Consider the following 12,681-nt stretch of genomic DNA (forward strand, 5'->3'; position numbering starts at 1 on the left):
CTGCATCAGATTTGTTTCTCCTCCAGGGAACATAGGCAAGGAAGCAAGGAGTGGGCTGAAAGGACGGGAGCAGCTCTCCCGAAGGTCTCCAAGGAGCAGGACTAGCTAGAGGGCTGTGACAGTGCCCTGAGCACAGGGGACAGACCCTACATACAGGGTTCTGAAGGGGTCTGGCACCTGAGAGGCGACGTCTGAAGTCTGTGTTATCCCAGCTCCATTGGGCAGGGCTGGATCCAGTGCAGCAGCTCCCTCAGCACCTGCAACAGGTCATCCACAGCAACCAGCACAGATGGGACATTGCAGGAGAGAGTAGGAGCTGAGAGCTGCAGACTGGAGCTCATGGGGTTTCTAAAAGCAACATGGAACTGTGATGGACAGGTGGCACAAAAGAAGGAGACATTTGCTGGGGTGTCCAAAAAAATTACAGTTGGAAGAGAAATAGAAAATAAGAAAAGAACAAGAGAAAAAACAGTGGCCAGGAGGGAAAAATGGAAATTCCTTAAAATAAAATTTTTCTTTTATTGGTTTTCTTGAAATGAAATACTTTGTCTGCAATTTAACTGTCCACAGCCAGGAAGGAATTCCTCTATTATTTATATGACTAATATCTCATAATCTAAAAAGCTAATGGGATTTTTATTTTAATAACTGATAGAAACACCTCAGTGATACTGCATGGCCCAGCTGGGATCCAAGGCACGGACCCTACAGGAGCCAGCACTGTTCTAGCACACCCAGGGCTGTCTGGCAGGAGCTTGGGACAGGCAGCCCAGGATACATGGGAAGAGAGCAAAATGGGATGAGTTCAGTCCTGCTCTGCCTGGACCCTGAGCTTTCAAAGTCATAGGACAGCTCCTGGGCCACCAGTCCAGGTCACGGCAAGCTGTGGTGCTGTGTGGAAACTGGACCACACACTCAACAGGGAGAGCAAAGAAACGTAGAGAATGGTGGCCCAGACAGCGTGGGGAGAGCACCAGGGCGGTGCCATCAAGTGTCCTGGCCTTGGGCTCTCCCAGCAGCAGCTTCTGCTGTAACTCTTGGGGGATAAGCAAGTTGCCTTCGACAGACATGAGGAGCCTCAAATGGAGCCTGCTCCCCTCCCATGGTACTGGGGGCTGGAGGGAGGGACTCAGCCTAGTGGCTCAGCGGGGAGCCCAACCCACAGCTCATTGCTTCTCCTCTGCAAACCGAGTACATCTTTAAATCCAGCTGTGTACTGCAAGGAGACCAAATAATGAACAGAACAGACCTTAAGAACATATTTTAAAAGTATAATAAAGCTTATAAGAAGGAAGAAAAGGGACTTGCCCAACACAGCAGAGAGATGATCCACATGTGAGATGCTAGCATCAAGAACCAGAGGAGAGGAGCTGCAACCTGCTCCTCCGTGCTTGGTCTGCAGCCCCGAAGAGAAGCAGCAGGAGGCAGATGACAGGGACGCCTGCCTCACAGCAGAAGCCATGCTTTGCAGAGCAGGAGTGAGGATGCTCTGGGAGGGCTGAGGTAGGAGCCAGTGTGGTCCTAGCACATGCAGGGCCCTCACCAAGCTGGCACCCATCCCACAGCATGTGAGCAGGGTGCTGAGAATCGTGTCCAGCAGCAGGGCCAGACAACACAAGTTGTGAAATCAGCTCTGGGGTAGCTCTAAAGAGCCCCATCAGGAGCTATAGGAGATGGGGCTGGAGACAAAGCTACAATGCAGGGCCAGGGTCCTTCCAGGAAACATGGCCAGAAAAGGACTGGGGACACTGGAACAGGTCACCCAGAGAAGCTGTGGCTGCCCCATCCCTGGAAGTGTTTGAGGTCAGGTTGGATGGGGCTTTGAGCAACATGATCTAGTGGGAGATGTCCCTGCCCATGGCAGGGGTGCTGGACTGGATCATCTTTGAAGGTCCCTTTCAACCAAACCACTCCGCAAGTCCACGATCCTATGACATGACTACAACAAAGATCCAAAGTCCCAGGAGACAGGGCTGGAGACAAGCTATCTTGAACACAGATCTGAGCCCCCAGACTCTCCTGGCTCAAGAACAGCTTGGGATGCACCTACAACTTGCCTTTCTGCACATCAATTAACCTGGTGTCGCACAGTGGGGCAGGGGCTGATTAATTCTCACAGTGCCTTTGGAGATGGCAGATGCTTTATTTTTGGCTCCTCGGTCTCGCACATGACAAAACTGTTCATAAAAACAAGCAGCGTCTGTGCAGCACCTCCACGGCTTCAAAGCTGCACACTCACCACAGAAAGCTCGTCCAAGCTTCAAATCCAATTTCTCTGGGAGCAAAACCTAATTAGATTGAAGATGTCATTTCTCATAATGGACAAAATGGAGAGGAAAAAACCGAAGGACTGACACCTCCCACCACAGGCATGGGGAGGCTCGTGCCTGGGGAGCGCAGCTCCCAGCAGCAGACGCAGGGACACCGCTGGTGGGGGCACGGTCCAGCCAGAGGACAGCCACCCAGCATCTGTCACCGACCCCAGGACACAGGATCCTGCAATCCCTCCACAGCATCTGCGATCTCGGTGTGTCTGGGAGCAGAGTGAGTAAGGGGGTGGTGAGGGCAACAATTAAGGCTGGGGCAGAAGCAGTGGGAAAGGACAGGACATGCACTTCATCACATCAGACAGGCTCCCAGGCTCAGCATGTGCTGGATGGGCAGGAATGATGGCGAGGGTCACTGAGGCACAACGTCTGGCACACACAGACATGGTGGTGCCTGCACAAAGAGAAGGGGCAGATCCTGAGAGGGCTGCAGAGAGCCCCAGAGGGTGACTGTGGCCTGGGGCAGTGACTCTACATCACCATTTCTTCTGCAACTGTCCTACTTCCAGAGCAAGAAGCAGATGCAGTTAGAAGGGAGAAGCTCACCAGGTGCTGGGGAGCCTCCTCAGAGCAGCTGAGAAGTCCCTGCTCTCATACTTTCAAAACCCGAGTGATTTACTGGCTTTGCTGTCAGAGCTCCCGGCACTTTCTATCTTTGGATTGATCAGCTGAAAACGAGAGCTGAGGATTTTGTAGAGCTTTGTGCAGTCGCCACATCCCAGCTGAGCTCCATTCAAAAAAGCCTGTTCAAGAGCCCCCAGAGCAGCAGGGACTGAAGATGCTGGCTGGGACACTGCAGGACAAGCAGAGCTCTCTGCCCCGGAAGCACTCCTGATAAAACTTCAATAAGCTTCTTACTTTTGATGAGACTTTTTGCCAGAAGAGATTTTCCACTGTCCTGACAGAGACAGCTTTTGCAAAGGACTGTGCACAGGATTGTGTACCTTCCCAGCACAGACCCCATCCTGCATCTGCATCTGCTCCACACCTCCACCCTGAAGGGAAAGCAGGTTCCTCACCATCACTAACTAGGACACCCCCTCTGCACCCAGCCACTGCACCATGGTGAGTCCTGAGCAGCCTTTCCTTGTGCCCTGTCAATGCTCTGTCAGGCACCGACAGCCCGGCAGGATGGACAGAGTGAAGACAAGTATATTTTAACATATCTGCATAATTTAAGTAAAATGGCAGGGTCTTTCCAAAATCTGGTAGTAGAAAAACAAGATTAAGGTTTCTTGCAAGTCTGCAGACAATTAAGGACCTGGCTAAGTCCTTTCAAATCTTCTCCTGTCTTAGAAGGAAGGCACAGGGATACCTTAAATTCCAATTTACATTACAAGCCACCCCTATGGCTGGGTATCACTTACAGAACATCAGCTGACGAATGAGTCAGCTGGAGCAGTGACACACTCACCATCCTGCTTTACATTAAACGTCAAGCTCTTATTGAGCCTCCTGTCAGTCAACCTTTCCATTCAGCCAGTGTGAAACATTTCTATTATTATTATACATTATAAAGACTAATCTTAACAGAGGGAAGGCTTGCACAGCTGAGTCTCCTTCTGGCCCTCCACAGAAACTACCATACCCCACTGGCACCCAGATTCCCAGGCATGTGCAGTTCATGAAGAACATTCCCATAGGTGACCTTCAAGGACACCATTCTGACTCAAAGATCTCCTACCATATTATTCATGCTGAGTTGTGAAAGGGGATAAAAACACCCATTTGTTTGTGAGAAAAAAAGAACTTGGACTAGGCTTCAGACTTTCATTTTGAGCACAGAAGACCAACACCTCTCTGACAATGAGATTATTTCAAAAATCTCTTTTAAGCTCTGCATGCCCTGACTTCCTGACTTCTCCCTTGTTTGCTTATTCCCCTAATTACAGTGGTGGTATGATTCTTCTTTGCTGGGAGATGACCACATTTCTCTAAAACTAACCAGGTATCACCGATTGCCTAGAAGAACCACCAGGAGAGCAGGTTTTGTGGACAGGAAGGACTGGACTTCTCTTAGAGCAATGGGCTCTGAATGATGCAGCAAGATCTTAGTGCCACGGTGGTGACAGCCTCAGAGGTGTTACCTGGGGACCACTTTTGGCCAGAAGACACCACTACTGCTGCTAAAAGCCATCACGGTCCTGGGTCCAGGGAGATGCTGGGGTAATTGTCCCCACTCCAGAAGCAAGGTCCCACTTTTCCTCCCCATGCTGGAGGGCTCCCCTGAGCACCAGCCCCATGAGGACACAGGGGATAACAGCCCACCCCAAACCAAGCGGCTGCCTGGGGCAGGCACCAAAGCTTGTGCTCCTCCTGCAACAAGGGAAACTGCTGGAGCAGCGAGTGGCCCCATCTCAAGAGCTCACTTCTCTGGTTTTATATTTAGTTCAGTTCACCCACGATGAAAAGCACCAAGAGGAAAGGCAAGGCAACACATGGGAGTCAGGAATTCCTGCTAGCTTCTTTGAATTCAAAATTAGCTGCAAACAAGGAAGAAATTTCTCTCCCTGTGCTCTCTGCACTCTCTATGCAGCATTTAAGAAAATCTGAGATGAGTTTTGGTGCTTTGCTGGATGAGCTTTGCTGGATGCAGTTTGGCACCAAAATGCAAGGTACCCCCACGTGCCTGTCTCCCAGCAGGACCCGTGTCCCAATTGCTCCCACAGGTGCACGCACAGCCCTGTGCACCCCTGGGTTTTCACGGGGGAGCTCTGCACAGCTGCGGGAGCAGCTCTGACCCGGCGAGAGCCAGTGCAGGATGTGGCCCCATGGTACACACAGCCCGGCTGCCCTCCCCCTCCAGGTTTACTCACTGATCTCCAGCTGCCTCTGAATCCTGCCCTTGCAGCGCTCCCGGTAGTCTGTCTGCGTGGTGTTGTACTCGGACATCACCTCCACGAACTTGCGCGACAGCGTCGAGTGCTGCAGAGGGGAGAGGAAGAGAGAGTGGGGGTGAGGGTGCCGTGGGAGAGAGAGACCTGCCACCCCCGAGCCAGGGGAAGGCTCAGCCCCGAGCACCCCCCACACCTCTAGCAGCCCAAAAAGCATTTCTGGCCCAAAAGCTGCTCTGAGGAGTGTGACAAAGCACAAGGGGGGCAGGTGGCAGCAAGGTGACATGGCCCTGGCTGGGGGTGAACTGGACGCACCCCTCACCCAAGCCCAAGCCAAGCATAGCCTTCAGCCCCCAGAGGACACCCCAGGTGGCCATGGCTGGCAGCAGCCTCCTTGCACCACACGACAGGTTGTGCCAAAGCAGCCTGGAGCCGAGGCCACAACGGCACCCTGCGTCGAGCCCTGCCTGCCTCTGCCACGCTGCCGGGATGTGCCAGACCTGCACAGGCGCAGGATGGACCCACAGTGGTCACTCTGCAGGGCTGGAGCTGGGCAGGAAGGCCCTGGGGGGACGCTATGCCCTCAGTCATCAAACCTCCACCCTGGCTGGCAGCACCATGGCATAGCTGGCAGGGAGACTCGAGGGGCCAGGGCACACAGGCTGGGTCAGGGGGATGGGAGATGTCCGGGGTAATTGTCCCTGCTCCAGAAGCAAGGTCCCACTTTTCTTCCCCACACTGGAGGGCTCCCCTGAGCACCAGCCCCATGAGGATGCTGGTGACGATGGCCTGCTCCAAACCGAGCAGCTGCCTGCATCGCTGCCAGCCCAGGGCGGATGGTGTGGCAGAGCTGTCAGCCCCCCGCACGCACAGCACCCTCATCTTACTAGGCTGCTTTCCATTCTCCAGGAAAAGTGCCAGAAAACCTTGGAATTACACCTGAGCAGGGTACAGCTGAACACACTGACCCTCTTGGCGCTGGCTGCTGCCCCCATGGGGGAAGCTCATCCCCATGTGAGCACCCACCCTGGGGCCTGACTTGCTGTCTGATCCAGCTGCCAGGCTGAGCACAGCAAACAGCCCTGAAGATGTTCCAGGAAGGTCAGGACAGAGCATCATGTGCATCCTCCATCCAAACACTTCTATCTCTTGAATGAGCCCTTCCCCCAATGTGCTAGAAATCGAGTTTCACAGGAACATGGACTCACAGAACAGTCTGGGTTGGAACGGACCTTCAAAGATCATCCACTCCAACCCCCCCCGCCCCCACACACCTTGGGCAGGGACGTCTTCCACTAGATCAGGTTGCCAGATCATAAAAGCCTTTGCACTGCTCTTCAGGGTTGTGGAAGGCTTTGTTTGGAGATAGTTTTACTTGCAGCAAAAAAAAAGGGATGCATTTCCTTCGTCTTGTTCCTGGGAATGGTTGGGTTGTATATAAAGGCACAGAAAAACCCACCCTGCAGCTGAGAGATTCACTCTGGCCGATGGCACTGGCACAACGTGAAGAACTGCCAGCAGTGGGACATGGGACTTGGCTGTGCCCACTGAGTGGGGCTGGAGCAGCAGCTCTGCTGGTGCTGGCTGCCTTCGCACCACTCCAAGCTTCTCGCCCACCATGGCTGTTGGCAGCTGCTGTTCCCCACCACACGCTCCCATCCTCTCTGATGAACTAGGTGCGAAGGGCTGGCAAGGGGCTGTTGCAGGTCACCCTTGCTGGGACTGAAGCTCTGTCACCCTAAAACATGTAACAGTGGTTGGAAACAGGCTGTGGACCTTTCCTGGAGCTGGGGAGGGTGATCAACCCAAGGGGACATTGGCATTATGCAGCTCCTTAGACCTGTGAGCGTACAGACAGAAGAGCTCAGCCCTCACCTGCAGCTATGAGCAGGCTGCACTGGGCTCACGGGGGCTATGGAGAGGGGTCAGATTGTTCTCTTACTCCAAAGCAGCAGCTTCTCAGCACGTTGGGGGGACTTTTGTGACAGAATATCATGGACTCACAGGATAGTTTGGGTTGGAAGGGACATTCAAAGATGATCCAGTCCAACCCCCCTGCCAGGGGCAGGGACATCTCCCACTAGATCAGGTTGCTCAAAGCCCCGTCCAACCTCACGTCGAACACTTCAGGGATGGGACAGCCACAGCTTCAATGGGTGACCTCTGCCAGTGTCTCACCATCCTCATCGTACAACATTTCTTCCCTATGTCCAAGCTAACCCCACCCTCGTTCAGTTTAAAACCATTGCCCCTTGTCCTGTCAGTGCAGGCCCTGGTCAAAAGTCTCTCTCCCTCTTTCCTATAAGCCCCCTTTAAGTCCTGAGCAGCTGCAGTAAGGTCTCCCCGGAGCCGTCTCTTCTCCAGGCTGCACAGCCCCAACTCTCTCAGCCTTTCTCCATAGCAGAGGTGTCCCAGCCCTCGGACCATTTTGGTGGCCTCCTCTGGACCCACTCTAGCAGGTCCACGTGTATCTTGTGCTGAGGACCCCAGAGCTGGTTGCAGTGCTCTGGGGGGGTCTGAGGAGAGCAGAGCAGAGGGGGAGCATCCCTTCCCTCGACCTGCTGGCCACGCTGCTGGTGATGCAGCCCAGGACACTTGGCTTTCTGGGCTGCAAGCCCACATTGCTGGTTCATGTCTGATTTTCCACCCACCAGTCCTCCTCCACAGGGCTGAAAGCCTCCCTTTCCAGAGAAGGCAAATCTGGTGCATGTGTTTCAAGCAAAGCCAAATCCAATACTGTGCCAGGCAAGAAACACTGGTGCGCTTCTTCAACCATGCAGCAGAAGCAACAGCACATGACTGATGGGCCGCATCTAACACACCCATCCTGGGCACTCAGCATCACTCTTGTATGCAACAGGCACCTGCAAGCTGGGACTAGCCGATGGTCCTGGTGCAGGGGGAAGAAGGTTGTCTTATCTCAACCTCACTCCATGGACTGCTCATGCAGCCCAATGTGGGGAGCACAGAGCAACAGGAATAGGGAGAAATGGTGGAACGCGAAAGGAGAGGAGGCAATGGAAAAGGGATAGGAAAAGAGGACATTCAGAAAAGATCAGAAAGAAGGTACAGAGAGACTGACATGATGAAGAAACTGTCTATGAGCGATCGCTCTGGGACTTTCAGGGCCACCTGCATGGCCTGAGCTCACACTTAAGAGAGTTACAGCCCACAGAGAACTGAACCGAAGGGCTGTACCCAGCCCTGCTGAGCTGCAGCAGCTCTCAAAGCCTCTATGCAGTGGGGGACCGGTGTAATGCAGCATCTCTGCAGGGTCAGACATACCTGGTGCACACTGGAGCACCCTAGCCAACACACCCCTACCTCCAGGAGACCACACTGGAGACATCTTGAAGATACACTTGTGTTTGCTTTGCAGCTATTCTGAGCAAGCAGCAGCTCGGTATTTATGACAGAGCCTCAGAATCAGCCGATCTTACTCCTCCTCTGCTGGCAAACCTCACGCAAAAGCCCCCCAGCAGCTTAAGCTTCAGCAGGCAGCCTCTGCTCAAGAGCTACACGGCCCAAAGCAAGGTCAAAACAGCTCCTGAGCATCATGGCTTGAAATTCGGCAAAGACGTGATGTGCCGTCCAAGCGACTCTCCTGCCTTTTCAAAATTGTTTTCCTAAAATCCAGTTTATTCTTATTCAGCTGAAAAGTATCAACATATGTTGATCTGCAGCCAAATATAGCCTGGGTGTTGAATGACACCCCTTTTTGCTAATCAGTATAACACACCATACCTTTTTTACTTAAAAAGTTATTTAACTTACTGTTTATTTTGTCAGATTGTTATTTTATGTTCCCACAGGCATCCCACATGTCTACAAAATGCACTTGATTCTTGAAGGAACATGGAGTTTCATGCAATATGGGCTGGAAAAAGCATTTTAAATGGCTTTCAGTCATTAAATAAAACTACCTGAATATTCAGAGTAAATAAAAAGCATATCAAAATGTACCTTGGATTTGAAAGAAACTCATTAAACAGAAAATATTGACTAAAGTTAGGAAATTGGGTTGTTTTACCTGGGGCCTGCAACTCTTCACTCCCCAAATGTGGGGAAAGCAGCCCAATTTGCTGAACCACCAAGCTGGATTTCCAAAGAGCTCATACAGCTCTGGGTACCCACTGGGGGCTTTGAAACCCCCACAAGCATCCACTGAAACCTGGGACCTTGGCCTTCAAAGTTTTTAATTAAGAGAAAGACATTTCTGAAGTGTTCGTCCCATGGGGGAGCCTGTGGGGAATGCCAGCCTTCCTCCTGAGCCTGTCTGGGTTACAGGGGGAGCAGAGATCCCACTCCTGAGTTCCCACCAGATGGGTTTGTTTCAGTGCTTGAACTAGTCCAAGCAAGGTGAGTATTTCCACCGCACTGGCTAGATAAACCAAGCCTGAAAGCCACTAGAGCAAAAGCTATTCTGAATAACAAGGACTGAAAGTACTGGCATTTGGAAGAATGTAAATAGCAGCTTTTGCTCTATTATGAGCTCAGAATTTGATACATATAGAAACACAGAAAATACTGTCGAGACATCTGGGATCCTGCATCACTGGCAATGTTTCTGAGCTGGGGATGCCCTTGGGAGCTGCGACTCCAAAGCCCCTGTATCTTTCTGCTGCTGGTGAGCTGACTGAGGCAGGGTGCTTTATTCAAACTGCTGCTGTGAAATGGGGACAGAGTGGTTTTAATGTAACGAATTTAGAACATGAAAGCAACTTTTCCTCATTGCAGAAGCAGCCCAGGAGCAAGGCTGCCCTGGGACCGCTTTGCCGGGGGCTTGTGGAGTTTGGGACAGCCACTGAGGGACGGACTGGTGCTCCCATGGAGGAGACCAGCACCATCAGCTGCCCCAGGACCGTGGCTGCAGGACCAGTCCCGCCTGATGTGCTGGGGCACGTGCTCGTATGAGCCTCCCTGCCTTGTTGGCTCCAACACAGCCCAGCCAGCTGGCCTGGGGTAAGACAAAGCCATTCCTATGAAAGCTCCAGGTCTGATGAGGCTCTTCTGACTGGAGATGACAACAGCAAAGACAGAATAAAAGCCCGTAATCTTAATGCTCAGTTACTCCAAATTTACAACATGTTAACAAGGGCAGAATCGGCTCCTCATTCCTCCTTTTACTCAGTGATTTGCTCACAGCAAAGTCCATACAAACTAGTGAAGCCCTTGTTGCAGAAATACTACACAAGGACCATGCTTAAAGTAACAGGCATATCTAAATCAGCCCTGCAGTTCAACTCATCCCAAATCCCCCACACAAAACTAGGAAGGGAGGTGGGAGCGGGGCCAGGCTCTGGGGGAACACAGACGCATTGCCCAAGCACTTGGGGAGGAGCTGGGAGAGGCAGAGCTCGACTGCAGCGGTGTGAGGGGTGTGCAGGGCAGTAGGATGGGCTGCCCGAAGTACCAAAGAGCCTAAGGAAGGCTAAGGAAGCTGCGGTCCCACTGCTCAATGAGGCAGGAGCTCTAGTGACATGGGACACAGCAAAGGCTAAGGTTTCCATTTCTTCTTTTGTCTTGGTGATCACTGGTAATGTTTGTCCTTGGCCTTCTGGTGCCCTCCGAGCAGAGGCCAGTGGTGTGAAACACTACCCATGGAAAGGGATGTAGACTTTGGGCATGCTTAAGTCAACTGGAAATACACAGGTCCATGGAACCAGGTGGGAAGTATCCAAGCATGCTGATGGAGCTGGCCAATGTCGCTGCAAAGGGCCAAAGATGGCAGTGATCATGAGTGGTTCCAGAGGACTGGCAAAAAAAGGGAAACACCACACATCTTCTGGGAGGAGGATCTGGGGAATCCATCACCCTCCCCTCAGTCACTGGGAAGGTCACTGAGTAAATCCTCCCAGAAGGACAAGAAGGTAATTGGAAACAGCCAGCATGGATTTACTGGGGGCAAATCACGCTGTGCCATCCTGATGGCCTTCTGTGAGGAGATAACTAGCTGTGGAGGTAAAAGGAGAGCAGCGAATGGTGCACAGCCTGAGTTTAAGGCCTTTGACACAGACTCCCACCGTATCCTTACAGCCAATTTTGACAGGACAGAGGTTGGATAAGGTTAGTGGAAAATTGTCTGGCCTGTCAGGTTGTGATCAGCGATACAAGTCCAAGCAGTGGCCAGTTCCTAATGGTAACCCCTCAGTGAGTGATGCTGGGTCTGAAAATACCATTAAACATCTTCACCAGTAACCCATGATGGTGGAGTGGAGTGCACTTTCAGCAGGTTTGCATAAGACACCAAACTGGGGAGAGTGATAGAAGACAGGGCTGTTATTCAGAGGGACCTCAACAGTCTGGAGAAACGGGGGCTCTCATGAAGCTCAAAGGCAAATGCAGTGTCCTCTGCTGGGGACAGGATGCACATCACAGGACAGGCTGGGTGCCAGCTGGCCAGAAAGCATCTAGAGCTCCTGGAGTCCTCATGGATGTCAGGCTGGCCAGGAGTCAGCAGTGAAGGTAAAACTCATCATGGGCTGGGTGAGCAGGACAGCCAGTGGGCTGGGGACAGGGATTGTTCACTTCCACCTAGCACTTGTGGGACCACAACTAAAAAGTGCCATGTTCTGCCTGGGGCTCCCCAAAACACTTCGTGTGGGAGTGAAGCCAGCTGAGGTCACCAAGGTGTTCTGGGCTGGAGCACAGGACAAATGAGGACAGGCTGAGAGAAGCAGGGTTTCGTCAGCTGAAGGTGACAAAGCTGTCAGGGGGATCTTATTGCTGCCTACAATGACCCAGTGGGAGAATGAAGAAAAGGTGGCGCCAGACTCTTGAAGGTGCACAGGGGCAGGACAAGAGACAATGGACCAAGCTGGGACACAGGGAATTCCAGTTAAATATTAAAGGGGAAAACATCATCATAAGGGTGGTCAAACAGTGGACCATGGCTCAGAGGACCCATGGACTGATGCCTATGGCATCTCCATCCTTCTAGATACCGAGAATGCAGCTGGACAGGCTATGAGCAACCTGATGCAACTGGCACTGCTCTGTGGCAGGAGCTGGGATCTCCTGAGCTCCCATTTCACCAATGTGCTGTGATCCCACGACAAGGAACAAACCTGAGTACCAGATTTCTATTTGGGCCGTTGCTTGTCCCTGGATGGCCGGGAGTCCAAGGGGGACATCTGTGCTACAAACACAGTCAACGCCAGCTGCAATAGCTCCATTGCAATGCAGTGCCCCCACTGAGGATCTGTCCCATGGCACCAAAAATTCAAAATCACACCAGCAGCACACTGGGTACCGGGACAAAAGCAACAAGCAACGGCCAGGGATGTTTTCACACTAATGGTATGTTCCAGCCAGAAAACTGCCTTAACGCAAGGTCACCCCACACTGTTCCCCATGTGACACTGACAACAGTCGCATCGGTACAGTTCACCCATCAGGCACACACAGCCTGGCAGCACTGCTTGCCAGCCCTGACAGAGCTGTCAGCTCCTCTTACCCAAAGTGCGCCGTGACAAGCGAAGCCAACAACACAACCCTTGGGACAACACTGCTCTGTGCCC

General features: G+C 52.4%; 1 protein-coding gene across 2 annotated transcripts in view; it reads right to left on the reverse strand.

Annotated features, from left to right (window-relative positions):
* STX1A (syntaxin 1A) overlaps positions 1–12,681 on the reverse strand; it is a 114,216-nt gene that overhangs the window by 8,346 nt on the left and 93,189 nt on the right. For both annotated transcript variants that reach the window (XR_012651039.1, XM_075032345.1), the window contains one exon: positions 5,144–5,252. Coding sequence is in view for 1 of the 2 variants with exons in the window: in XM_075032345.1 (XP_074888446.1) it covers positions 5,144–5,252 (109 nt within the window). In the remaining variant the exon portion in view is untranslated. The remainder of the gene's footprint in view (positions 1–5,143; positions 5,253–12,681) is intronic.

This window comes from Buteo buteo, chromosome 7 (assembly GCF_964188355.1).
Source record: "Buteo buteo chromosome 7, bButBut1.hap1.1, whole genome shotgun sequence".
Classification (NCBI taxonomy): domain Eukaryota; kingdom Metazoa; phylum Chordata; class Aves; order Accipitriformes; family Accipitridae; genus Buteo; species Buteo buteo.